This window comes from Heterodontus francisci, chromosome 4 (assembly GCF_036365525.1).
Source record: "Heterodontus francisci isolate sHetFra1 chromosome 4, sHetFra1.hap1, whole genome shotgun sequence".
NCBI lineage: Eukaryota > Metazoa > Chordata > Chondrichthyes > Heterodontiformes > Heterodontidae > Heterodontus > Heterodontus francisci.
The window spans coordinates 2,520,438-2,548,384 of NC_090374.1; the positions used below are offsets into that span (position 1 = coordinate 2,520,438).

General features: G+C 45.5%; 1 protein-coding gene across 1 annotated transcript in view; it reads left to right on the top strand.

The window, feature by feature from the left end:
- LOC137368865 (nipped-B-like protein) overlaps positions 1 to 27,947 on the top strand; it is a 693,066-nt gene that overhangs the window by 414,979 nt on the left and 250,140 nt on the right. Inside the window, exons 26-27 of the mRNA XM_068029073.1 lie at positions 2,386 to 2,475; positions 12,365 to 12,582. Coding sequence (XP_067885174.1) covers positions 2,386 to 2,475; positions 12,365 to 12,582 — 308 coding nt within the window. The remainder of the gene's footprint in view (positions 1 to 2,385; positions 2,476 to 12,364; positions 12,583 to 27,947) is intronic.

Sequence of the window (27,947 nt, forward strand, 5' to 3'; positions counted from 1 at the left end):
GAAAAGTATTCATTTAGGACCTCCCCTACCTCCTCCGACTCCAGGCACAAGTTCCCTCCACTATCCCTGATCGGCCCTACCCTCACTCTGACCATCCTCTTGTTCCTCACATAAGTGTAGAACGCCTTGGGATTTTCCTTAATCCTACCCGCCAAGACTTTTTCATGTCCCCTTCTCGCTCTCCTAAGTCCATTCTTCAGTTCCTTCCTGGCTACTTGTAACCCTCTAGAGCCTTGTCTGATCCTTGCTTCCTCAACCTTAAGTAAGCTTCCTTCTTCCTCTTGACTAGCTGTTCCACATCTCTTGTCATCCAAGGTTCCTTCACCCTACCATCCCTTCCTTGCCTCATCGGGACAAACCTAACCAGCAGTCGCAGCAAGTGCTCCCAAAACAACCATCACATTTCTGTCGTGCATTTCCCTGAGAACATCTGTTCCCAATTTAAGCTCCCCAGTTCCTGCCTAATAGCATTGTAATTCCCCCACCTCCAATTAAATATTTTCCCATCCCGTCTGCTTCTATCCCTCTCCATGACTATAGTAAAGGTCAGGGAGTTGTGTTCACTATCACCGAAATGCTCTCCCACTGAGAGATCTGCCACCTGGACTGGTTCGTTGCCAAGCACCAAGTCCAACATAGCCTCCCCTCTAGTCGGCCTATCTACATATTGAGTCAGGAAACCTTCCTGGACACACCTGACAAAATCTGCTCCATCCAAACTATTTCCACTAAGGAGGTTCCAATCAGTATTAGGGACGTTGAAGTCACCCATGACAACAACCCTGTTACTTCTGCATCTTTCCAAAATCTGCCTCCCAATCTGTTCCTCCGTGTCTCTGTTGCTATTGGGGGGGTCTATAGAAAACTCCCAATAAAGTGACTGCTCCTTTCCTGTTTCTGACTTCCACCCATACTGACTGAGTGAGTAGACAAACCCTCCTCGACGACCTCCCTTTCTGCAGCTGTGATACTATCCCTGATTAGCAATGCCACTCCCCCACCTCTTTTACCTCCCTCCCTATTCCTTTTGAAACATCTAAACCCCGGAACATCCAACATCCATTCCTGCCCCTGTGATATCCAAGTCTCCGTAATGGCCACAACATCGTAGCTCCAAGTACTGATCCATGCTCTAAGTTCATCACCCTTATTCCTGACACTTCTTGCGTTAAAATAGACACATTTCAACCCATCATACTGGCTGCAACGTTGCCCTGTCAACTGTCTAACCTTCCTCACAGACTCTCTGCACTCTGTATCTGCCTGTTCAACAGCTACCCCATCCACTGATCCGTAGCTTCTCCAACCTAACCTTGTTGCTAAATCCCTCAACCCTGGAACCATTCTAGTGTATCTCCTCTGTACATGTTCAAGGACCTTTGCATCCTTCCTGAAGTGTGGTGACCAGAACTAGACAAAATACTGTAATTGTGGCATAACCAGAACTTTATAAAGGTTCAGTATAACATCCCTGCTTTTGTTCTCGGTACCTCTATTTCTAAAGCCCAAGATCCCTTATGTTTTGCTAACGAATCTCTGAATATGCCCTGCCACCTTCAAGGATCTATGCACATGGACCTCCAGGTCCCCTCTGCCCCTGCATAATCTTTAGCACTGTACCATTAAGCCTCTCTTGCCTCTCTGTTTTCCTTTTGCCAAAAGGCATCACATCACACTTCTCAGTATGAAATTCCATCTGCTACTTGTCTGTGCATTCTGCTAGCCTATCTATATCCTGTTGCAGTCGATTGGTGTCATCCTCACATCTCCAAGTTTGGTATCATCAGCAAATTTTGAAATTTTACCCTGTTCCAGTAAGCAATTCATTTATATTTGTCGACATTAATAAAAATAATAAAGGCCATTGGACCCAAAACCAAGTGGGTGAATACTGAATAATGTGTGGGTTAACGGGTGGAAACTGGAGGAGTGTCTGTCTGTGCAGGTTAATGTGTGGGAGCTGGAGAAGTATCTGTCTGTGCGGGTTAATGGGTGGGTAATGGAGGAGTGTTTGTGGGGGTTAATGGGCAAGTATTGGAGGAGTGTCTGTGCGGGTTAATGTGTGGGAACTGGAGAAGTATCTGTCTGTGCTGGTTAATGGGTGGGTAATGGAGGAGTGTTTGTGGGGGTTAATGGGCAAGTATTGGAGGAGTGTCTGTGCGGGTTAATGTGTGGGAACTGGAGGAGTGTCTGTGGGGGTTAATGGGTGGGTACTGGAGGAGTATCTGTGGGGGTTAATGGGTGGGTACTGGAGGAGTGTCTGTGGGGGTTAATGGGTGGGTACTGGAGGAGTGTCTGTGGGGATTAGTGGGCAGGTACCAGAAGAGTGTCAATCTCAGTGATACAGATCTATATTGGGTGCTAGCTAATGCTGTGATCCTGTAGGTTTCAGGGATAGAGGATGAAGTTCAGCAGCTGCAGAAAGCATTGCTGGATTACCTGGATGAGAACACAGAGACTGATCCCTCATTAATGGTAAGTGTAATCCAGCTCCTCGGGATAAATTTGAATTGATGAGAACCTTTTTTTTTTAGGGGCTAGTTATTGTTAAGACCCCACTGTTTTAAGAGAATCCATTAATCCATGAAATGTCACTCCATACCCATGAATTTCTTGCTGGAAGTACAATAATTGTTAAGTAAGCAAACTCGGCATGCATTTTGTGCACAGCAAGACTGGGCAGCGTCTGTGGGGGTTAATGGGCAGGTACTGCATGAGCATCTGTCTTTGGGGGCTAAGGGGCGGTTACTGAATAGCTCTGCTTGTGAGAGTTAATCATAGAATCATAGAAAGTTAAGGCACAGAAAGAGGCCACCTGGCCCATCGTGACTCTGCCAGCCGAAAAACAATCCTCCAATTCTAATCCCACCGTCCAGCATTTGGTCCGTAGCCCTGCAGATTACAGCACTTGAGGTGCATATCCAGACTCCTTTTGAATGAGTTGAGGGTCTCTGCCTCAACTACCCTTTCAGGCAGTGAGTTCAGACCATCGCCACCCTCTGGGTGAAAAAGTTTTTCCTCATCTCCCCTCTAATTTTTCTACCAATCACTTTAAATCTATGCCCCCTCGTCACTGACCTCTCTGCTCAGGTGAATACCTCCACTCTATCCAGGCCCCTGAAAATGTTGTACATTTCAATCAGATCTCCCCTCAGCCTTCTCTGTTCCAAGGAGAGCAACTCCAGTCTATCCAATCTTTCCTCCGCTGCATTTTTCCAGTCCTGGAAACATCCTCGCAAATCTCCTCTATACCCTCTCGTGCAATCACATCCTTTCTGCAATGAGGTGACCAGAACTGCAAACCGTGCTCAATTTGTGGCCTAACTCATGAGTTATACAGTTGCAGCATAACTTCCCTGCTCTTATATTCTATACCTCGGCTAATAAAGGAAAGGATTCCATATGCCTTCTTAACCACCTTATTGGCCTGTCCTGCTACCTTCAGGGATCTGTGGACACTCACTCCAAGATCCCTTACTTCCTCTACACTTCTCAGTGTTTTCCCATTAATCGTGTATTCCTTTGCCTTATTTGACCTCCCCAAATGCATCACCTCACACTTCTCCAAGTTGAATTCCATTTGCTACTTGTTTGCCCAACTGACCAAGCCACCAATATCTCCCTGCAGCCTACAGGTATCCTCCTCGCAATCTACCACACGGCCAATCTTTGTGTCGTCCACAAACTTCTTGATCATGTCCCCTACATTTGCATCCAAATCGTTAATAGACACCACAAAAAGGGGACCCAGTGCTGAGCCCTGCGGAACGCCACTGGAAACAGCCCTCCAGTTGCTAAAACAGCCATCAACAATAACCCTTTGTTTCCTGCCACTGAGCCAATTTTGTATCCACTTTGCTGCATTTCCCTGGAACCCATTAATTTTTTTTAGCATGTCTGCCTTGTGGGACCTTGTCAAAAGCCTTGCTAAAATCCATGTAGAGCACAACAACTGCACTACCCTCATCTGTCTTCCTTGTTACTTCAAAAAATTCGATCAGGTTGGTCAAACAAAATCTTCCCTTAACAAATCCATGCTGACTTTCCTTGATTAATCTGTGCCTTTCTAAGTGACAGTTTATCCTGTGTCTCAGAATTGATTCCAATAATTTGCCCACCGCTGAGGTTAGACTGACTGGCCTGTAATTATTCGGTCTATCCCTCGCTCCCTTTTTGAACAAAGGTACAACGTCCAATCCTCCGGAACCACACCTGTATCCAGTGAGGACTGGAAAATGATGGTCACACCTTCTGCTATTTCGTCCCTTGTTTATTTTAACAGCTTGGGGTACATTTCATCTGGCCCTGGTGATTTATCAACTTTCAAGGATGCTAATCCCATTAATACTTCCACTCTCCCTATGTTTATCACATCCAATAATTCACACTCTTCCTCCTTAACTACAATATCTGCATCGTCCCCCTCTTTTGTGAAGATAGATTCAAAGTATTCATTAAGAACCATACCAATATCTTCTGCTCCTACACATAGGTTACCTTTAAGGGCCCTACTGTCTCCTTAGTTATCCTCTTACTCTTAAGGTATTAAAGAACAAAGAACAGTACAGCACAGGAACAGGCCATTCGGCCCTCCAAGCCTGCGCCGATCTTGATGCCTGCTTAAACTAAAACCTTCTGCACTTCCGGGGACCGTATCCCTCTATTCCCATCCTATTCATGTATTTGTCAAGATGCCTCTTGAACGTCTCTATGGTACCTGCTTCCACCACCTACCCCGGCAACAAGTTCCAAGCACTCACCACCCTCTGTGTAAAGAACTTGCCTCGCACATCCCCTCCAAACTTTGCCCCTCTCACCTTAAAACTATGGCCCCTAGTAACAAAGCAAGGAGATTTCTTAATTTTCTTTCTAGCCAAATGGGAAACATTTAAAAAATGCATTTTTGACTTAGCTAAAAATAGTAATGAGACAAAATAGGCAAGCCAAAGTTGACTTACAAGGCCAAGAGCATTACACCATTTAATAATGCACAATGTATTATTCCGTTGATGAGATGCAAACATGCAACTAGTTGTGATCGATCTTGATGCCTGCCTAAACTAACACCTTCTGCACTTCCGGGGTCCGTATCCCTGTTTCCCCATCCTATTCATGTATTTGTCAAGATGCCTCTGAAACGTCTCTCTGGTACCTGCTTCCACCACCTCCCCCGGCAACAAGTTCTAGGCACTCACCACCCTCTGTGCAAAGAACTTGCCTCGCACATCCCCTCTAAACTTTGCCCCTCTCACCTTAAACCTATGTTCCCTAGTAAGTGATTCTTCCACCCTGGGAAAAAGCTTCTGACTATCCACTCTGTCCATGCCGCTCATAACTTTGTAAACCTCTAACATGTCGCCCCTCCACCTCCATCGTTCCAGTGAAAACAATCCGAGTCTATCCAACCTTTCCTCATAGCTAATGCCTTCCAGACCAGGCAACATCCTGGTAAACCTCTTCTGTACCCTCTCCAAAGCCTCCACGTCCTTCTGGTAGCATGGCGACCAGAATTGCACGCAATATTTCAAGTGTGGCCTAACTAAAGTTCTGTACAGCTGCAGCATGACTTGCCAATTTTTATACTCTATGCCCCGACCGATGAAGGTAAGCATGTCGTATGCCGCCTTGACTACCTTATCCACCTGCGTTGCCACTTTCAGTGACCTGTGGACCTGTACACCCAGATCTCTCTGCCTGTCAATACTCCTAAGGGTTCTGCCATTTACTGTATACTTCTCACCTGCATTAGACCTTCCAAAATGCATTACCTCACATTTGTCTGGATTAAACTCCATCTGCCATTTCTCCGCCCAAGTCTCAAACCGATCTATATCCTGCTGTATCCTCTAACAATCCTCATCACTGTCTGCAACTCCACCAACCTTTGTGTCGTCCGCAAACTTACTAATCAGACCAGCTACATTTTTCTCCAAATCATTTATATATACGACAAACAGCAAAGGTACCAGCACTGTTCCCTGCGGAACACCACTAGTAACATCCCTCCATTCAGAAAAGTACCCTTCCACTGCTACCCTCTGTCTTCTATGACAGAGCCAGTTCTGTATCCATCTTGCCAGCTCCCCTCTGATCCTATGTGACTTCACCTTTTGTATCAGTCTGCCATGAGGGCCCTCGTCAAAGGCTTTACTGAAGTCCATACAGACAACATCCACTGCCCTTCCTTCGTCAATCATCTTTGTCACTTCCTCAAAAAACTCAATTACATTCGTGAGACACGACCTCCCCTTCACAAAACCATGCTGCCTCTCGCTATTAAGTTTGTTTGTTTCCAAATGGGAGTAAATCCTGTCCCGAAGAATCCTCTCTAATAATTTCCCTACCACTGATGTAAGGCTCACCAGCCTATAATTTCCTGGATTATCCTTGCTACCCTTCTTAAACAAAGGAAGAACATTGGCTATTTTCCAGTCCTCTGGGACCTCAACTGTAGCCAATGAGGATGCAAAGATTTCTGTCAAGGCCCCAGCAATTTCTTCCCTTGCCTCCCTCAGTATTCTGGGGTAGATCCCATCAGGCCCTGGGGACTTATCTGCCTTAATGCTTTGCAAGACACCCAACGCCACCTCCTTTTTGATAATGAGATGACTGAGACTATCTACACTCCCTTCCCTAGGCTCATCATCCACCAAGTCCTTCTCCTTGGTGAATACTGATGCAAAGTACTCATTTAGTACCTCGCCCATTTCCTCTGGCTCCACACACAGATTCCCTTCTCTGTCCTTGAGTGGGCCAACCCTTTCCCTGGTTACCCTCTTGCTCTTTATATACATATAAAAAGCCTTGGGATTTTCCTTAATCCTGTTTGCCAATGACTTCTCATAACCCCTTTTAGCCCTCCTGACTCCTTGCTTAAGTTCCTTCCTACTGTCCTTATATTCCTCAAGGGATTCGTCTGTTCCTAGCCTTCCAGCCCTTACGAATGCTTCCTTTTTCTTTTTGACGAGGCTCACAATATCCCGCGTTATCCAAGGTTCCTGAAACTTGCCAAACTTATCCTTCTTCCTCACAGGAACATGCTGGTCCTGGATTCTAATCAACTGACATTTGAAAGCGTCCCACATGTCAGATGTTGATTTACCCTCAAACAGCCGCCCCCAATCTAAATTCTTGAGTTCCTGCCTAATATTGTTATAATTAGCAGTCCCCCAATTTAGCACCTTCACCCGAGGACTACTCTTATCCTTATCCACAAGTACCTTAAAACTTATGGAATTATGGTCACTGTTCCTGAAATGCTCCCCTACTGAAACTTCGACCACCTGGCCAGGCTCATTCCCCAATACCAGGTCCAGTACGGCCCCATCCCTAGTTGGATTATCTACGTATTGTTTCAAGAAGCCCTCCTGGATGCTCCTTACAAATTCTGCCCCATCGAAGCCCCTAGCACTAAGTGAGTCCCAGTCAATATAGGGGATGTTAAAATTACCCAACACTACAACCCTGTTACCTTTACATCTTTCCTATCTAAGTAAAATAATAAACTATGCTCTAACTTTCTGTCTCTCGCTCCGCACTCCCTCGCCCCTCTCGCTCCGCACCCCCTCGCCCCTCTCGCTCCGCACCCCCTCGCCCCTCTCGCTCCGCACCCTCTCGCTCCGCACCCCCTCGCCCCTCTCGCTCCGCACCCCCTCGCTCCGCAAACAGATTACAGAGTGGTGATGGATAGATTGGTTGCATTAGACTCCAGATAAATAAGAGGTATACAGTCTGTGGAGGTTGGTGACTCAGATGGCTTCAGGCTAAATTCGGTGGTCCCATGATATTCGGATTGAGGCTTCCAGTTTGAAGATGTGGACGCTGATTCAGTGGTTCTTTGAATAGAATCAGTTGATTAGAATCCAGGACCGGGCAAGTTCCTGTGAGGAAGGAGGATAAGTTTGGCAAGTTTCGGGAACCTTGGATAACGAGGGATATTGTGAGCCCAGTCAAAAAGAAAAAGGAAGCATTCGTAAGGGCTTGAAGGCTGGGAACAGACGAAGCCCTTGAGCAATATAAAGACAGTAGGAAGGAACTTAAGCAAGGAATTAGGAGGGCTAAAAGGGGTCATGAAAAGTCATTGGCAAACAGGATTAAGGAGAATCCCAAGGCTTTTTATACGTATATAAAGAGCAAGAGGGTAACCAGGGAAAGGGTTGGCCCACTCAAGGACAGAGATGGGATTCTTTGTTTGGAGCCAGAGGAAATGGGCGAGGTACTAAATTTTATTTTTTTATCATTCATGGGATGTGGACGTCGCTGGCTCAGCCCGCATTTATTGCCCATCCCTAATTGCCCTTGTACTGAGTGGCTTGCTGGGCCATTTCAGAGGGCACGTAAGAGTCAACCACTTGGCTGTGGGTCTGGAGTCACATGTAGGCCAGACCAGGTAAGGACAGCAGATTTCTTTCCCTAAAGGACATTAGTGAACCAGATGGGTTTTTACAACAATCGACAATGGTTTCATGGCCATCATTAGACTAGCTTTTTAATTCCAGATTTATGAATTAAATTCAAATTCCACCTTCTGCTGTGGTGGGATTCAAACCCATGTCCCCAGAGAAATACCCTGAGTCTCTGGGTTACTAGTCCATTGATAATACCACTACGCCACCGCCTACCCATAAATGAGTACACCAAAGAGAAGGACTTTGTGGATGATGAGTCTAGGGAAGGGAGTGTAGATAGTCTGGGTCATGTCGTTATCAAAAAGGAGGTGGTGTTGGGCGTTTTGCAAAGCATTAAGGTAGATAAGTCCCCAGGACCTGATGGGATCTACCCCAGAATACTGAGGGAGGCAAGGGAAGAAATTGCTGGGGCCTTGACAGAAATCTTTGTATCCTCATTGGCTACATGTGAGGTCCCAGAGAACTGGAGAATAGCCAATGTTGTTCCTTTGTTTAAGAAGGGTAGCAAGGATAATCCAGGAAATTATAGGCCGGTGAGCTTTACATCAGTGGTAGGGAAATTATTAGAGAGGATTCTTCAGGACAGGATTTACTCCCATTTGGAAACAAATGGACTTATTAGCGAGAGGCAGCATGGCTTTGTGAACGGGAGGTCGTGTCTCACTAACTTGATTGAGTTTTTTGAGGAAGTGACGAAGATCATTGATGAAGGAAGGGCAGTGGATGTTGTCTGTATGGACTTCAGTAAAGCCTTTGACAAGGGGCCCTCATGGCAGACTGGTACAAAAGGTGAAGTCACACTGGATCAGAGGTGAGCTGGCAAGATGGATACAGAACTGGCTCGGTCATAGAAGACAGGGTAGCAGTGGAAGGGTGCTTTTCTGAATGGAGGGCTGTTACTAGTGGTGTTCCGCAGGGATCAGTGCTGGGACTTTTGCTGTTTGTCGTATATATAAATGATTTGGAGGAAAATGTAGCTGGTCTGATTAGTAAGTTTGCGGACGACACAAAGCTTGGTGGAGTTGCCGATAGTGATGAGGATTGTGAGAGGATACAGCAGGATATAGATCAGTTGGAGACTTGGGCGGAGAAATGGCAGATGGAGTTTAATCCGGACAAATGTGAGGTAATGCATTTTGGAAGGTTTAATACAGGTGGGATGTATACAGTAAATGGCAGAACCCTTAGGAGTATTGACAGGCAGAGAGATCTGGGCGTACAGGTCCACAGGTCACTGAAAGTGGCAACGCAGGTGGATAAGGTAGTCAAGAAGGTATACGGCATGCTTGCCTTCATCGGTCGGGGCATACAGTATAAAAATTGGCAAGTCATGCTGCAGCTGTACAGAACTTTAGTTAGGCCACACTTGGAATATTGTGTGCAATTCTGGTCGCCACACTACCAGAAGGACGTGGAGGCTTTGGAGAGGGTACAGAAGAGGTTTACCAGGGTGTTGCCTGGTCTGGAGGGCATTAGCTATAAGGAGAGGTTGGATAAACCCGGATTGTTTTCACTGGAACGACGGAGGTGGAGGGGCGACATGATAGAGGTTCACAAAGTTTTGAGTGGCATGGACAGAGTGGATAGTCAGAAGCTTTTTCCCAGGGTGGAAGAGTCAGTTACTAAGGGATATAGGTTTAAGGTGCGAGGGGCAAAGTTTAGAGGGGATGTGCGAGGCAAGTTCTTTACACAGAGGGTGGTGAGTGCCTGGAACTTGCTGCCGGAAGCAGGTACGATAGTGACGTTTAACAGGCATCTTGACAAATACATAAATAGGATGGGAATAGAGGGATACGGACCCCGGAAGTGCAGAAGGTTTTAGTTTAGACAGGTATCAAGATCGGCGCAGGCTTGGAGGGCCGAATGGCCTGTTCCTGTGATGTACTGTTCTTTGTTCTTTGGGAGGCACCAATGCAGCTGATTCCCTGCCGGGAGGGGGGGGGCGGGGGGTGGGTGGGTGGGCTCTATTCTTTCCGGAACGTTCTCTACTCTCAGTTCTCCCCTCAGGCTTAAGTAATTAAGCCTAGTGAGCATCGATTGGTGAACAGTCTATCGCAATCAAACACAAATCAATTAACCACTGAACACTACAGTCTGCAGCAGGGAATATGCCTCTGTGCTCATGGTCAGCAGGCAGAGTTCAAAGCTCGCAAGGTTTGAGTGGTTTGTCTCCACCAGTTTAATACTCAGTTTTCCAGCTGTTGGATTAAAAGAATCATCATTCAACCTGGCACCTTTTCGTGACACTTGTCATTTTAATTCTCCACCTTGCTCCCACTCTGACCTTTCTGTCCTTGACCTGCTACAGTGTTCCAATGAAGTGCAACGCAGGCTCAAAGAACAGCGCCTCATCTTTTGACTGGATGATTTACAACCTTCTGGACTCGACCTTGTGTTCAATAATTTTAGATCATGACGTCTGCCCCTATTTTGTCTTATTTTTTTTATTTGTTCATCCAGCAAACCGATCCCCCGCCCCCCAAACCGTTGCTTAATCCTTTACTATGTGTTCGGACGGCTGCTCTCTGCCGTTCACACCTCATCCGCACACATCTTTTGTCTTTTTACTTGTCCCATTACTGCTCCCCTTGGCTTTCTACCATAACTTTGTCATTTTATCTCTCTGCCCTCCACTCCATTATAGACGTTTCCTTTTGATGTTCTTCCTTGTCCCCCTTTCACTTGCTCAAAACGTATTACATTTCTAACTTGCCAGTTCTGATGAAAGCTCACACAGACCTGAAATATTAACGGTTTTTCTCTTCACAGGTGCTGCCTGACCTGAGTATTTCCAGCATTTTCTGTTTTTGTTTCAGATTTCCAGCATTTGCAATATTTTGCTTTTATCTTACAGAATGTTAACATGCAGGTCCAGCAAAAAATTAGGAACGCAAATGGCATGTTGGCCTTTATTGTGAGGGAATTGGAGTCCAAGACTAACAAAGTCTTGCTACAATTGTACAGGGCTTCGGTGAGACCACACCTGGAGTGCTGTGCACAGTTTTGGTCTCCATATCTAAGGAAGGGTATACTTACCTTGGAGTCAGTACACCGAAGGCTCATTAGATTGATTCCTGGGCTGAGAGGGTTGTCCAATGATAGGCTGAGTAAATTGAAAGAAAGAAAGACGTGCAGTTGTATAGTGCTTTTTATGACCACCAGACATCTTGAAGCGTTTTACAACCAATGAAGTACTTTTGAAGTGTGTAGTTACTGTTGTAATGTAGGAAATGCGACAGCCAGTATGCGCACAACAAACTCTCACAAACAGCAATGTGATAATGACCAGATAATCTGACTTTGTGATGTTGATTGAGGGATAAATATTGGCCAGGACACCAAGGATAACTCCCCTGCTCTTGTTTGAAATAGTGCCATGGGCCGTTTTGCATCCACCTGAGCAGGCAGTTGGGGCCTCTCTTTCATGTCTCATTTGAAAGACGGCACCTCCGACAGTGCAGCATTCCCTTAGTCTTGCACTGGAATGTCAGCCTTGATTTGTGTGTTCAAATTGGTCCTATACTCTCTGGAGTTTAGAAGAATGAGAGTTGATCTCATTGAAACATGCAAAATTCTGAAGGAGCTTGACAGGGTAGACACAAAGAGGTTGTTTCACCTGACTGGGGTAATCTAGAACACAGGAACACAGTCTTAGGATAAGGGGCCGGTCATTCAGGAGTGACATGAGAAATTTCTTCACTCAAAGGGTTGTCAATCTTTGGAATACTCTACCCCGGAAGGTTGTCGATGCTCCATCGTTGAACATATTTAAAGCTTAGGTAGTCAGATTTTTGATCTCTCAGGGAATCAAGGGTTGTGGAGAGCGGGCAGGAAACTGGAGTGGAGATAGAAGATCAGCCATGGGTATATTAAATGGGGTGCAGGCTCGAGGGGCCGTATGGTCTACTCCTCCTATTTGTTATGCTTCTTAAGTTAAGTGTGTGTTTGTTTTTAAGTTTGCTAGGAAATTTTACATTGCACAGTGGTTTCGTGACACGACGATGGAGACAGAAAAAGCAATGAAGTCACAGAATCAGAAGGATGACGACTCAGATGGGGCACAGCATGCCAAGGAGATCGAATCCACAGGCGAGATTATGCAAAGAGCAGAAAAACGCAAGAAGTTCCTTCGCTCTGTGATTAAAACTGCCCCAGCTCAGTTTAGCACCCTGAGGTAAGCAGCTTGGGTGAGAGCGTTAGATTCAGGATTTCAAAATGGACCGTGCAGGTATGAGGCGTGCAAAACACTAACACTCCGCTCCAGGACATGGATTGGTACACTTACAGCTCTTGAGGTCATGGATTTGTAAGAACGTAATGAGTAAGAGCAGGAGCAGACCTTTCGGCCCCTTGATCCTGCTGCTCCATTCAATATGATCCTGGTTGATCATCTACCTCAACTCCACTTTCCTGCATGCTCCCCATATGACTTGATTCCCTGAGAGATCAAATATCTGTCAAGTATGAGTACTTTGTATCGGTGTTTACTAAGGAAGGGTGTTCTGAAAAAATATAGGTGGAAGCGAAGATGGTAGAGGTAATGGCTGGGGTGAAAATTGATGGACAGGATGTACTGGAAAGGCTGGCTATGCTTAGGATGGATATGTCATCTGGTCCAGATGGCTTGCATCCCAGGTTGCTAAAGGAAATGGGGATGGCAGAAGGGCTTACCACCTCTTGAACCATTCTAACCCCGTAACATTCTATCTTGCGCATGCACATGTGGTTGTCCAGGCTAGGAAGAGTGTCCTGGAGTTTTCACATTGCACAGGTGGGCCAAGACTTCGAACTGAAGCTTTGTTAACTTGTCCAGGATCTGCGGTGCAATGCCATGCCTATATTTATTAGGCCACTAGCTAAATTTACCAGAAATATACTGAAGACTTTCCTCGATCTGCGTAAACGAAAAAGCGCTCATCAGCTACTCTCCAATCTGCTCCTTCCCTTGTGCTGACATCGCTTGAGGTGTTTTATCATCCCTGTCCCTGAAGCTCATGCTTCCTTACCTTCAGGCTCACCGGTTCCTGAACTAATTGATCAGATGTTAAAAATACGAAACGGACAAAAAATTGTTTTTCATTCATTCATTCTTGGGATGTGAGCGTTGCTGGCAAGGCCAGCATTTATTACCCATCCCTAATTGCCCTTGAGATGTAGATGTTTAATCTGTATACTTGCTTTAAAACCCTCGGGTTCCACTGCTGTGTGTTGATTTTGATGTCACCTTTTTGACTTCTCCTATATTTGATTTGGTCCATTCCAGTTCCTTATCTCCTGCCTCCAATCTCCACGACTTTTGTCAGAGATCTCATTGGCAGCTTAAGGGGCAGTGCTGAGAACCAGATAGGTCATTAACAATGACAGTGGGTAAATTGGATTGTAGTGTTGTGACTGTGCCTGTGCGGATGTTACGGTAGCTGCAATGCAATGTAATCTACAATGGAATCACACAATTGTTACAGTGCAGAAGGAGACCATTCGGCCCATCATAGAGTCATAGAGAGATACAGCACTGAAACATGCCCTTCGGCCCATCATGTCTGCATTGGCTCTCCGAATGAGCAATTCCCTTAGTTCCATTCCCCTGACTTTTCCGCATAACTCTGCACATTCTTCCTTTTCATGTAACTGTCTCATTCCCTTTTGAATGCTTCAATTGAACCTGCCTCATCACGTTCTCAGACAACGCATTCCAGACCTTAACCAGTTGCTGTGTGAAAAAGTATTTCCTCATGTCACTTTTGCTTCTCTTACCAAATACTTTAAATCTGTGCCCTCTCGTTCTTGATCCTTTCACAAGTGGGAATAGTTTCTCTCTATCTGCTCTGTCCAGACCCCTCATGATTTTGAATACCTCTATCAAATCACCTGTCAGCCTTCTCTTCTCCAAGGAAAACAGTCCTAACTTCTCCAACGTATCTTCATAACTGAAATTCCTCATCCCTGGAACCATTCTTGTGAATCTTTTCTGTACTCTCTGCAATGCCCTCACATCTTTCCTAAAGTGCGGCGCCCAGAACTGGATGCAATATTCCAGATGAGGCTGAACTAGTGTCTTAAACAAGTTCAACATAACTTCCTTGCTCTTGTATTCTATGCCCCTATTAATAAAGCCCAGGATACTGTATAAAAGCAAAATACTGCGGATGCTGGAAATCTGAAATAAAAACAAGAAATGCTGGAACCACTCAGCAGGTCTGGCAGCATCTGTGAAAAGAGAAGCAGAGTTAACGTTTCGGGTCAATGACCCTTCTTCGGAACTGACAAATATTAGAAAAGTCACAGGTTATAAGTAGGTGAGGTGGGGGTGGGGCAAGAGATAACAAAGGACGTCGAGATGGGACCAGGCCACATAGCTGACCAAAAGGTCACGGAGCAAAGGCAAACAATATGTTAATGGTGTGTTGAAAGACAAAGCATTAGTACAGATTAGGTGTTAATACACTGAATATTGAACAGCAGCAAGTGCAAACATGAAAAAAAAAGTGGGTAAGCAAACCGAACAAACTAAGATGAAATGAAATAAATGCAAAAAAAAGATTGTAAAAAAGAATGTAAAAAAAAAAGGAAGAAAAAATAACTAAAAATGAAAGTAAAATGGGGGGCTGTCATGCTCTGAAATTATTGAACTCAATATTCAGTCTGGCAGGCTGTAGTGTGCCTAATCGGTAGATGAGATGCTGTTCCTCGAGCTTGCATTGATGTTCACTGGAACACTGCAGCAATCCCAGGACAGAGATGTGAGCATGAGAGCAGGGGGGAGTGTTGAAATGGCAAGCAACCGAAAGCTCAGGGTCCTGCTTGCGGACTGAGCGGAGATGTTCCGCAAAGCGGTCACCCAGTCTGCGCTTGGTCTCCCCAATGTAGAGGAGACCACACTGTGAGCAGCGAATACAGTATACTACATTATACAGTATACTCAACCGAGGATTTCCCCCCACTGTGGTTGACAGGGCCCTCAACCGTGTCCGGCCTATTCCCCGCACCTCTACCCTCACCCCTTCCCCTCCCTCCCAGAACCGTGACAGGGTTCCCCTTGTCCTCACTTTTCACCCCATCAGCCTCCATATCCAAAGGATCATCCTCCGCCATTTCCGCCACCTCCAGCGTGATGCCACTACCAGTCGCATCTTCTCCTCCCTTCCCCTGTCAGCATTCCGAAGGGATCGTTCCCTCCGCGACACCCTGGTCCACTCCTCCATTACCCCCACCACCTCGTCCCCGTCCCATGGCACCTTACCCTGCAATCGCAGGAGGTGTAATACCTGCCCATTTACCTCCTCTCGCCTCACTATCCCAGGCCCCAAACACTCCTTTCAGGTGAAGCAGTGATTTACTTGTACTTCTTTCAATGTAGTATACTGTATTCGCTGCTCACAGTGTGGTCTCCTCTACATTGGGGAGACCAAGCGCAGACTGGGTGACCGCTTTGCGGAATATCTCCGCTCAGTCCGCAAGCAGGACCCTGAGCTTCCGGTTGCTTGCCATTTCAACACTCCCCCCTGCTCTCATGCTCACATCCCTGTCCTGGGATTGCTGCAGTGTTCCAGTGAACATCAACGCAAGCTCGAGGAACAGCATCTCATCTACCGATTAGGCACACTACAGCCTGCCAGACTGAACATTGAGTTCAATAATTTCAGAGCATGACAGCCCCCCATTTTACTTTCATTTTTAGTTATTTTTTCTTCCTTTATTTTTTACATTTTTTTACAATCTTTTTTTTGCATTTATTTCATTTCATCTTAGTTTGTTCAGTTTGCTTACCCACTGTTTTTTTTCATGTTTGCACTTGCTGCTGTTCAATATTCAGTGTATTAACACCTAATCTGTACTAATGCTTTGTCTTTCAACACACCATTAACATATTGTTTGCCTTTGCTCCGTGACCTTTTGGTGAGCTATGTGGCCTGGTCCAATCTCGACCTCCTTTGTTATCTCTTGCCCCACCCCACCTCACCTACTTATAACCTGTGACTTTTCTAATATTTGTCAGTTCCGAAGAAGGGTCATTGACCCGAAACGTTAACTCTGCTTCTCTTTTCACAGATGCTGCCAGACCTGCTGAGTGGTTCCAGCATTTCCTGTTTTTATCCCAGGATACTGTATGCTTTATTAACCGCTCTCTCAACCTGTCCTGCCACCTTCAATCACTTATGCACATATACACCAGGTCCCTCTGCTCTTCACCCCCTTTAGAATTGTACCATTTATTCTATATTGTCTTTCCATGTTCTTCCCACCAAATTGAATCACGTCACATTTCTTTGCATTGAACTTCACCTGCCACCTGTCTGCCCATTCCACCAACTTGTTGATGTCCTTTTGAAGTTCTACACTATCCTGCTCACAGTTCACAACGCTTCCAAGTTTTGTATCATCTGCAAACTTTGAAATTGTGACCTGTTACCAAGGTCTAGATCATTAATATATATCAGGAAAAGCAAGGGTTCCAACACTTATCCCTGGGGAACTCTGCTACAAACCTTCCTCCAGTCTGAAAAAATCCATTAACCACCACTCTTTGTTTCCTGTCACTCAGCCAATTCCATATCCATGTTGCTACCATCCCTTTTATTCCATGAGCTCCAAGTTTGCTCACACGTCTGTTGTGTAGCATTGTATCAAACGCCTTGTGAAAGTCCATGTACACCTCATCAACCCTCTCTGTTACCTCCTCAAAAAACTCCAGCAAGTTAGTAAAACACGATCTTCCCTTCAGAAATCCATGCTGGTTTTCCTTAATTAAATCACATTTGTCCATGTCACTATTGATTTTGTCCCGAATTATTTTTTCCAGAAGTTTTTCCACCAGTGAAGTAAAGCCTGGCTACCCGACCCGAACCTGACTAGACTCGACTACGTGTGCCGGGTTCGGGTCAGGTCGGGTCGAAATTCCGAGTCCAGCATTCGGGTTCGGGTCGGGCTGGACACTGCTTCCAGGAAGTCACGGGATCAGGCTTACCCATGATTCCCCACAACTCCAGCTGCAGGAATAGCTTGCTGCCCGAACAGATGAAGGAGATTCGTGTCGAGTCGGTGCGAAATAAAATTCAAGGGCTCTGGGTCGGGTCGGTCCCGGGTCGGGTTTTAATTTTATACCCGAGCCAGGCTTTACAAACTGACCGGCCAGTAGTTGATGGGCTTATCTTTACACCCATTTTTGAACAAGGTGTAATGTTTGCAATTCTCCAGTCCTCTGGCACCACCCCCGAGTCTAAGATGACTGAAAAATTATGGCCAGTGCCTCTGCGATTTCCATCCTCACTTCCCTCAGTATCCTTGGATGCATCTCATCTGGTCCTGGTGTTTTACCCACTTTAATAGACAGCCTATCTAATATTTCCTCTCTATCAATTTTAAATCCCTCTAGTGTCTGATTTACCTCCTCTTTCAACATTGCCTGGGTTGCATCATCTTCCTTAGTAAAGAAAGATGCAAAATATTCATTTAATACCTCAGCTATGCTCTCTGCCTCCATGTGTAAATCCCCTTTCTGGTCCCTAATCGGCATCACTCCTTTCACCACCCTTTTACTATTTATATACCTATAGAAAACTTTGGGATTTCCTTTAATGCTAGCTGCCAGTCTCTTTTCATGCTCTCTATTTTCTTCTCTTATTTGCTTCTTCACTTCCCCTCTGGACCTTCGATATTCAGCCTGGTTCTCAATAGTATTTTCTACCTGGCATCTGTCATAAGCACACTTTTTCTTCTTAATTTTCATCTCTACCTCTTTTGTCATCCAAGAAGCTCTGGATTTGTTTGCTATACCTTTCCCCTTCGAGGGAACATACCTTGACTGTGCCCAAACAATCTCCTCTTTGAAGGTAGCCCATCGTTTATCTACCGGTCTTCCTGCCAACTTTTGACTCCAATTTATTCGCCCCAGCTGCAACTTTATCATTGAAGTTGGCCTTCCCCCAGTTAATTATTCTTACCCTGGACTGCTCTTTGGCCTTTTCCATAGCGAGCCTAAACCTGATGATACAATGATCACTGTCCCCTAAATGCTCTCCTACTGATACGTGATCCACTCGGCCCACCTCATTCCCAAGATCTGGGTCCAGCAGTGCCTCCTTTCTCATTGGACTAGCAACATACTGTTGCAGAAGATTTTCCTGAACACACTCTAGAAACTCTTGCCCCTCACTGCCTTTTACACTACTGTTATTCCAGTCTATGTTAGGATAGTTATAATGGGTGACTTTAATTATCCAATCATTTTTGCACCTCTCTGTAATTTCCCTGCAAATTTATTTCCCACGTGTCCTTCCCAATAGCTGGTGGTCTATAGACAACAACGAGCAATGCAACTGCACCTTTTTTGTTCCTTAGTTGTAGCGAGATTGATTCTGTCCTCAACCCGTCTGGGACATCCTTTTTCTCCAGCACTGCAATGCTGTCCTTAATCAATACCACCACACCTCCCCCTTTTTTCCCTTTCCTATCTTTCCTGAACACCTTGTATCCAGGAATATTTAACACCCAGTCCTGCCCTTCTTGGCGCCAGGTCTCTGTTATAGCCACAACATTATACAAAGAGAACAAAGAACAAAGATAATTACAGCACAGGAACAGGCCCTTCGGCCCTCCAAGCCTGCGCCGATCCAGATCCTCTCTCTAAACATGTCGCCTATTTTCTAATCTTCTGTATCTCTTTTCTTCCTGCCCATTCATGTATCTGTCCAGATACATCTTAAAAGACTCCATCGTGCCCGCATCTACCACCTCCGCTGGCAATGCGTTCCAGGTGCCCACCACTCTCTGCGTAAAGAACTTTCCACGCATATCCCCCCCTAAACTTTTCCCCTTTCACTTTGAACTCGTGTCCTCTAGTAATTGAAACCCCCACTCTGGGAAAAAGCTTCTTGCTATCCACCCTGTCTATACCTCTCATGATTTTGTACACCTCAATCAGGTCCCCCCTCAACCTCCGTCTTTCTAATGAAAATAATCCTAATCTACTCAACCTCTCTTCATAGCTAGCGCCCTCCATACCAGGCAACATCCTGGTGAACCTCCTCTGCACCCTCTCCAAAGCATCCACATCCTTTTGATAATGTGGCGACCAGAACTGTACGCAGTATTCCAAATGTGGCCGAACCAAAGTCCTATACAACTGTAACATGACCTGCCAACTCTTGTACTCAATACCCCGTCCGATGAAGGAAAGCATGCCGTATGCCTTCTTGACCACTCTATTTACCTGCGTTGCCACCTTCAGGGAACAGTGGACCTGAACACCCAAATCTCTCTGGACATCAATTTTCCCCAGGACTTTTCCATTTATTGTATAGTTCACTCTTGAATTGGATCTTCCAAAATGCATCACCTCGCATTTGCCCTGATTGAACTCCATCTGCCATTTCTCTGCCCAACTCTCCAATCTATCTATATTCTGCTGTATTCTCTGACAGTCCCCTTCACTATCTGCTACTCCACCAATCTTAGTGTCGTCTGCAAATTTGCTAATCAGTCCACCTATACTTGCCTCCAAATCATTTATGTATATCACAAACAACAGTGGTCCCAGCACGGATCCCTGTGGAACACCACTGGTCACACGTCTCCATTTTGAGAAACTCCCTTCTACTGCTACTCTCTGTCTCCTGTTGCCCAGCCAGTTCTTTATCCATCTAGCTAGTACACCTTGGACCCCAAGCGCCTTCACTTTCTCCATCAGCCTGCCATGGGGAACCTTATCAAACGCCTTACTGAAGTCCATGTATATGACATCGACAGCCCTTCCCTCATCAATCAACTTTGTCACTTCCTCAAAGAATTCTATTAAGTTGGTAAGACATGACCTTCCCTGCACAAAACCATGTTGCCTATCACTGATGAGCCCATTTTCTTCCAAATGGGAATAGATCCTATCCCTCAGTATCTTCTCCAGCAGCTTCCCTACCACTGACGTCAGGCTCACCGGTCTATAATTACCTGGATTATCCCTGCTACCCTTCTTAAACAAGGGGACAACATTAGCAATTCTCCAGTCCTCCGGGACCTCACCCGTGTTTAAGGATGCTGCAAAGATATCTGTTAAGGCCCCAGCTATTTCCTCTCTCGCTTCCCTCAGTAACCTGGGATAGATCCCATCCGGACCTGGGGACTTGTCCACCTTAATGCCCTTTAGAATACCCAACACTTCCTCCCTCCTTATGCCGACTTGACCTAGAGTAATCAAACATCTGTTCCTAACCTCAACATCCGTCATGTCCCTCTCCTCGGTGAATACCGATGCAAAGTACTCGTTTAGAATCTCACCCATTTTCTCTGAGTCCAAGCATAACATTCCTCCTTTGTCCTTTAGTGGGCCAATCCTTTCTCTAGATACCCTCTTTCTCCTTATATATGAATAAAAGGCTTTGGGATTTTCCTTAACCCTGTTTGCTAAAGATATTTCATGACCCCTTTTAGCCCTCTTAATTCCTCGTTTCAGATTGGTCCTACATTCCCGATATTCTTTCAAAGCTTCGTCTTTCATCAGCCGCCGAGACCTTATGTATGCTTCCTTTTTCCTCTTAGCTAGTCTCACAATTTCACCTGTCATCCATGGTTCCCTAATCTTGCCATTTCTATCCCTCATTTTCACAGGAACATGTCTCTCCTGCACGCTAATCAACCTCTCTTTAAAAGCCTCCCACATATCACATGTGGATTTACCTTCAAACAGCTGCTCCCAATCTACATTTCCCAGCTCCTGCCGAATTTTGGTATAGTTGGCCTTCCCCCAATTTAGCACTCTTCCTTTTGGACCACTCTCGTCTTTGTCCATGAGTATTTTAAAGCTTACGGAATTGTGATCACTATTCCCAAAGTAGTCCCCTACTGAAACTTCAACAACCTGGCCGGGCTCATTCCCCAACACCAGGTCCAGTATGGCCCCTTCCCGAGTTGGACTATTTACATACTGCTCTAGAAAACCCTCCTGGATGCTCCTTACAAATTCTGCTCCATCTGGACCTCCAACATTAAGCGAATCCCAGTCAATGTTGGGAAAATTAAAATCTCCTATCACCACCACCCTGTTGCTCCTACATCTTTCCATAATCTGTTTACATATTTGTACCTCTATCTCACGCTCGCTGTTGGGAGGCCTGTAGTACAGCCCCAACATTGTTACCGCACCCTTCCTATTTCTGAGTTCTGTCCATATTGCCTCACTGCTCGAGTCCTCCATAGTGCCCTCCTTCAGCACAGCTGTGATATCCTCTTTGACTAGTAATGCAACTCCTCCACCCCTTTTACCTCCCTCTCTGTCCCGCCTGAAGCATCGATATCCTGGGATATTTAGTTGCCAATCATGCCCTTCCCTCAACCAAGTCTCAGTAATAGCAATAACATCATACTCCCAGGTACTAATCCAAGCCCTAAGTTCATCTGCCTTACCAACTACACTTCTTGCATTAAAACAAATGCACCTCAGACCACCAGTCCCTTTATATTCATCATCTGCTCCCTGCCTGTTCTTCCCCTTAGTCACACTGACTTCATTATCTAGTTTCTTACAGGCTTTTGTTACTACCTCCTCACTGTCAACTGACCTCAATTGGTTCCCATCCCCCTGCCACATTAGTTTAAACCTTCCCCAACAGCGTTAGCAAAAGCACCTCCAAGGACATTGGTTCCAGTCCGGCCCAGGTGTAGACCGTCCAATTTGTAATAGTCCCACCTCCCCCAGAACCGGTCCCAATGTCCCAAAAATCTGAACCCCTCCTTCCTGCACCATCTCTCAAGCCACGCATTCATCCTGACTATTCTTTCATTTTTACTCTGACTATCACGTGGCACTGGTAGTAATCCTGAGATTACTACCTCTGAGGTCCTACTTTTTAACTTGGCTCCTAACTCCCTAAACTCTGCTTGTAGGACCTCATCCCGTTTTTTACCTATATCATTAGTGCCTATGTGCACAACGACAACTGGCTGTTCACCCTCCCCCTTTAGAATGTTCTGCAGCCGATCTGAGACGTCCCTGACCCGTGCACCTGGGAGGCAACATACCATTCGGGAGCCTCGTTTTCGACCACAGAACCGCCTATCTACTCCCCTTACAATCGAATCCCCTACGACTATAGCCCTTCCACTCTTTTTCCCGCCCTTCTGAGCAGCAGAGCCAGCCACGGTGCCATGGACCTGGCTACTGCTGCCTTCCCCTGGTGAGCCATCTCCCTCAACAGTATCCAAAACGGTATACTTGTTTTGGAGGGAGATGACCGCAGGGGACTCCTGCGCTGCCTTCCTGCTCTTTCTCTGCCTTTTGGTCACCCATTCCCTTTCTCCCTCAGCAATCCTAATCTGCGGTGTGACCAATTCACTAAACGTGCTATCCACGACCACCTCAGCATCGCGCATGCTCCAAAGTGAGTCCATCCGCAGCTCGAGAGCCGTCATGCGGTCTAACAAGAGCTGCAGCTGGACACACTTCCTGCACGTGAAGGAGTCAGGGTCATCAGCCATGTCCCTGAGCTCCCACATTGAGCAAGAGGAGCATGATACGGGTCTGAGATCTCCTGCCATTTTTAATCTTAAGTTTAAACTTAGTTAAATGAAAAAGGAACGAAAAGTTTTTACCAATCACAATAAAATCAGAGAAATCGAAAAAGCCTTACCTTATAAACACCCCACCGAGTCCTTTTTTTTGGTTAGAGGAGGAGGGCGGGTGGGAGACACTACAAGTGTGGTGTCTCGGGTTCAGAAACCGCCCAAATATATAGTGTTTTACTTACCCAGCAGCCCCCTGGCCTCCGCCGAAAAACAAAAGGAAATTAAATTTACTTTCAAACTGACTTTCCCAGCTGCTCACACGCTGCTCCCTAAAAAGCTGCTGCACTGAAAGGAAAGTTATTTTAAACCGCCCAAATATATAGTGTTTTACTTACCCAGCAGCCCCCTGGCCTCCGCCGAAAAACAAAAGGAAATTAAATTTACTTTCAAACTGACTTTCCCAGCTGCTCACTCGCTCACACGCTGCTCCCGAAAAAGCTGCTGCACTGAAAGGAAAGTTATTTTAAACCGCCCAAATATATAGTGTTTTACTTACCCAGCAGCCCCCTGGCCTCCGCCGAAAAACAAAAGGAAATTAAATTTACTTTCAAACTGACTTTCCCAGCTGCTCACTCGCTCACACGCTGCTCCCGAAAAAGCTGCTGCTGCTGCTCCACATGGCAATCTGCGCCTCACCAGTCTTATTAACCACAATCGATGCATTCACATACATGCACGTTAACCCTGATTCAGGCTTTATTACTTTCTCCCTTACTCTGACCCCACCTAATAACTTACTATTCCCTACTCTCATGCTATCTATCTCCCCCAGTATTCTGTGCACCTTGGTATTCCTCTCTAATATTTGCTCCTGGTTCCCATACTCTTCACAAGTTACCAGTTTTGCTTCCCTCCAATCTGAGCTCCTTTTAAGGTTCCCACCCCCCTGACAACTCTCCCCAACAACACTAGGAAATCTCCCTGTGAGGATATTTGTCCAAGTCCTTCTAAGATGCGACCCGTCCATCTTGTACAGGTCCCACCTACGCCAGAACCGGTCCCAATGTCTCAGAAATCTGATGTCCTCCCTCCTACACCAATTCTCCTGCCAGGTGTTTAATCGCTCAATTCTTCTATTCCTATGTTCGCTTGCACGTGGGACTGGGAGTAATCCTGAGGTTACTGCTTTTGAGGTCCTGCTTTTTAATCTCCTTCGTAGCTTCCTAATGACTTGGGTGAGGGAACTAAATGTAACATTTCCAAGTTTGCAGACGACAGAATGTTGGGGGGGAATGTGAGCTGTGAGGAGGATGCAAAGAGATTCCGATGTGATTTGGACAAGTTGGGTGAGTGGGCAAATGCATAGCAGATGCAGTATAACGTGGATAAATGTGAGGTTATCCACTTTGGTTGTAAAAACAGAAAGGCAGATTATTATCCGAATGGTGATAGATTGGGAAAGGGGGAGGTGCAACGAGACCTGGGTATCCTTGTACACTAGTCGCTGAAAGCAAGCATTCAGGTGCAGCAAGTAGTTAGGAAGGCGAATGGTATGTTGGCCTTCATTGCAAGAGGATTTGAGTACAGGAGCAAGGATGTCTTACTGCAGTTATACAGGGCCTTGGTGAGACCACATCTGGAGTATTGTGTGCAGTTTTGGTCTCCTTACCTGAGGAAGGATGTTCTTTCATGTAGGGAGTGCAAAGAAGATTTACTAGGCTGATTCCTGGGATGGCAGGATTGACGTATGAGGAGAGATTGGGTCGACTAGGCCTATATTCACTAGAGTTTAGAAGAATGAGAGGGGATTTCATAGAAACCTATAAAATTCTAACAGGACTAGACAGGCTAGTTGCAGGGAGCATGTTCCCGATGGCTGGGAAGTCCAGAACCAGGGGTCACCATTTAGAACCAAGATGAGGAGAAATTACTTCACTCAGAGGGTGGTGAACCTGTGGAATTCTCCACCACAGAAGGCAGTGGAGGCCAAGTCATTAAATATATTCAAGAAGGAAATAGATATATTTCTTAATGCCAGAGGGATCAAGGGATGTTGGGAGAAAGCGGGAACAGGGTACTGAATTAGACGATCAGCCAGGATCTTTTTTTGAATGGCGGAGCAGGGCTGAATGGCCTACTCCTGCTCCTGTTTTCTATGTTTCTATGTTTAGCTCCCTAAAATCTGCTTTCAGGACCTCATCCCTCTTCCTACCGATGTCATTGGTACCAATGTGGACCGTGACCTCTGACTGTTCACCCTCCCCCAGAAGAATGTCCTGCAGCCATTCCATGAGATCCTTGACTCTGGCACCAAGGAGCCAACACACTACCCTGGAGTCACGTTTACTGCCGCAGAAACGCTGTCTGTTCCAAACATAAAACATTTAATAACGCTCAGAAATCTTCACCGTATTTATAAAAAAACACTTGGATATGCACTTGAAGTGCTGGAACCTAAAGGCCCAAGACCAAGAGCTGGAAGTCAGGATTAGGCTGCATAATTTTTTTATGACAGTCACAGACACAATGGCTTGAATGGCCTCATACTGTGCTGTAGGTTTTCCTGTGTTTCTACTGTACTCTGACAAACGCCTGCATTTATATAAGATTCAGAGGGGAAGTGAAAAAGCAAATAAGAAAAGCAAAGAGAGAATTGGGGAGGCAGTGGCATAGTGGTAATGTCATTGGAGTCGTAATCCAGGCATTTTGGCTAAAACCCTGAGGACATGGGTTTGAATCTCACCACAGCAGATGGTGAAATTTGAATTCAATTAAATCTGGAATTAAAAAGCTAGTCTAATGGTGAAACTATTGTTGTAAAAGCCCATCTGGTTCACGAATGTCCTTGAGGAGAAGAAATCTGCAGTCCCTTACCTGGTCTGGCCTACAAGTGACTCCAGACCCACAGCAACGTGATTGACTCTTTAATGCCCTCTGAAAAGGCCTAGCAAACCACTCAGCTTCTCATGGGCAAATAGGGGTGAGCAATAAATTCTGGCTTAGCCAGTGACACCCACATCCCATGAACAAATTTCAAAAAAGGAGTATGAATTGAGACTGGCAGATAATATAAAAAGGAATCCAAAAGTCTTCAATGAGCATATTAATAGTAATAGGGTGGTGAAATGAGGAGTGGGGCCAATTGGGGACCAAAAAGGGGAGTTACACTTGGATGCAGGGGGCATGGCTGGGGTTTTAAATGAATACATTGCATCTGTCTTTAACAAGGAAGAAGGTGCCTCGGAAGTCATGGTGAAAGAGGAGGTAATTCAGACACTTAAAAGGTTTAAAATTGATAAGGAGAAGGTATTGGACAGGCTAACTGTACTTCACATTGATGAGGGGCCAAGACCGGATGAGATGCATCCAAGGATACTCAGGGAAGTGAGAGTGGGAATTGCAGCGGGACTGGCCATAATTTTCCAGTCTTCCTTAGATTTAGGGCTGGTGCCAGAGGACTGGAGAAATGCAAGTGTTACACACTTTTTCAAAAAAGTATATAAAGATAAGCCCAGCAACTGCAAGTCAGTTAGTTTAACCTCAGTGGTGGGAAACCTGCTGGAAATGATAATTCGGAAGAAAAAATATAGCAGTCACTTGGGCAAATGTGGGTTAATTAGGGAAATCCAGCACCAATTTGTGAAGGGCGAATCGTGTTTAACTAACTTGTTGGAGTTTTTTGATGAGGTAACAGAAAAGGTTGATCAGGACAATGCTGTTGATGTGTTGCACGTGGACTTCCAAATAAGATCTGATAAAGTTCTGGACTTGTGATCAAAATTATAGCTCATGGAATAAAAGGGACAGTAGCAATATGAATAAGAAATTGGCTGTGTGACAGGAAACAGTAGTGTTTTAATGTATGTTTTTCAGACTGGAGGAAGGTTTGTAGTGGCGTTCTTCAAGGGTTGGTGTTGGGATCCTTGCTGTTCCTGATGTATATTAATGACCTAGAACTTGGTGTACAGGTCACAATTTCAACATTTGCGCATGATTTGAAACTTGGAAGCATTGTGAACTGTGAGGAGGATAGTGTAGAACTTCAAAAGGACGTAGACAGGGTGGTGGAATGAGTGGACAAGTGGCAAATGAAATTTAATGCAGAGAAATGTGAAGTGATACATTTTGGTAGGGAGAATGTGGAGAAGCAATATAAAATAAAGGGTGCAATTCTCAAGGGGGTGCAGCAGCAGAGGGACCTGGGTGTTACGTATACATAAGTCAATGAAGGTGGCAGGACAGGTTGAGAAACTGGTTAATAGAGCGTACAGCTTCCTGAGCTTTATTAATAGAGGCATAGAGTACAAAAGCAGGGAAGATAAGTTGAACTTTTATAGAACACTGGTTTGGCCTCAACTGGAGTATTACATCCAGTTCTGGGCACCACACTTTAGGAAAGCTGTGAAGACATTTGGAGGGAGTGCAGAAAAGATTCACTAGAATGGTTCCACGGATGAGGAACTTCAGTTATGTGGACAGTTTGGAGAAGTTGAGAATGTTTCTCTTGGAGAAGAGATTTGCTCGAGTTGTTCAGAATCATGAGGGGTCTGGACAAAGATAGGGAGAAACTGTTACCATTGGTGGAGGATTGAGAACAAGAGGGCACGGATTTAAGGTTATTGACAAAAGAAGCAATAGAATCATAGAAAGTTTAAGGTACAGAAAGAGGCCACTTGACCCATCGTGTCTGTGCGGGCTGAAAAACGATCCATCCATTCTAATCCCACCTTCCAGCATTTGGGGCGTAGCCCTGCAGATTATGGCACTGAAGGTGCATATCCAGACTCTTAATGATTTGAGGGTTTCTGCCTCATCTACCCTTTCAGGCAGTGAGTTCCAGACCTCCACCACCCTCTGGGTAACAAAATTCTTTCCTCATCTCCTCATCACTTTAAATATATGCCACCACGTCCCTGACCCCTCTGCTAAGGTGAATAGGCCCCTCAAATATTTGTACATTTCAATCAGATCTCCCCTCAGCCTTCTCTGTTCCAAGGAGAACAACCCCAGCCTATACAATCTTTCCTCATCGCTGCATTTTTCCAG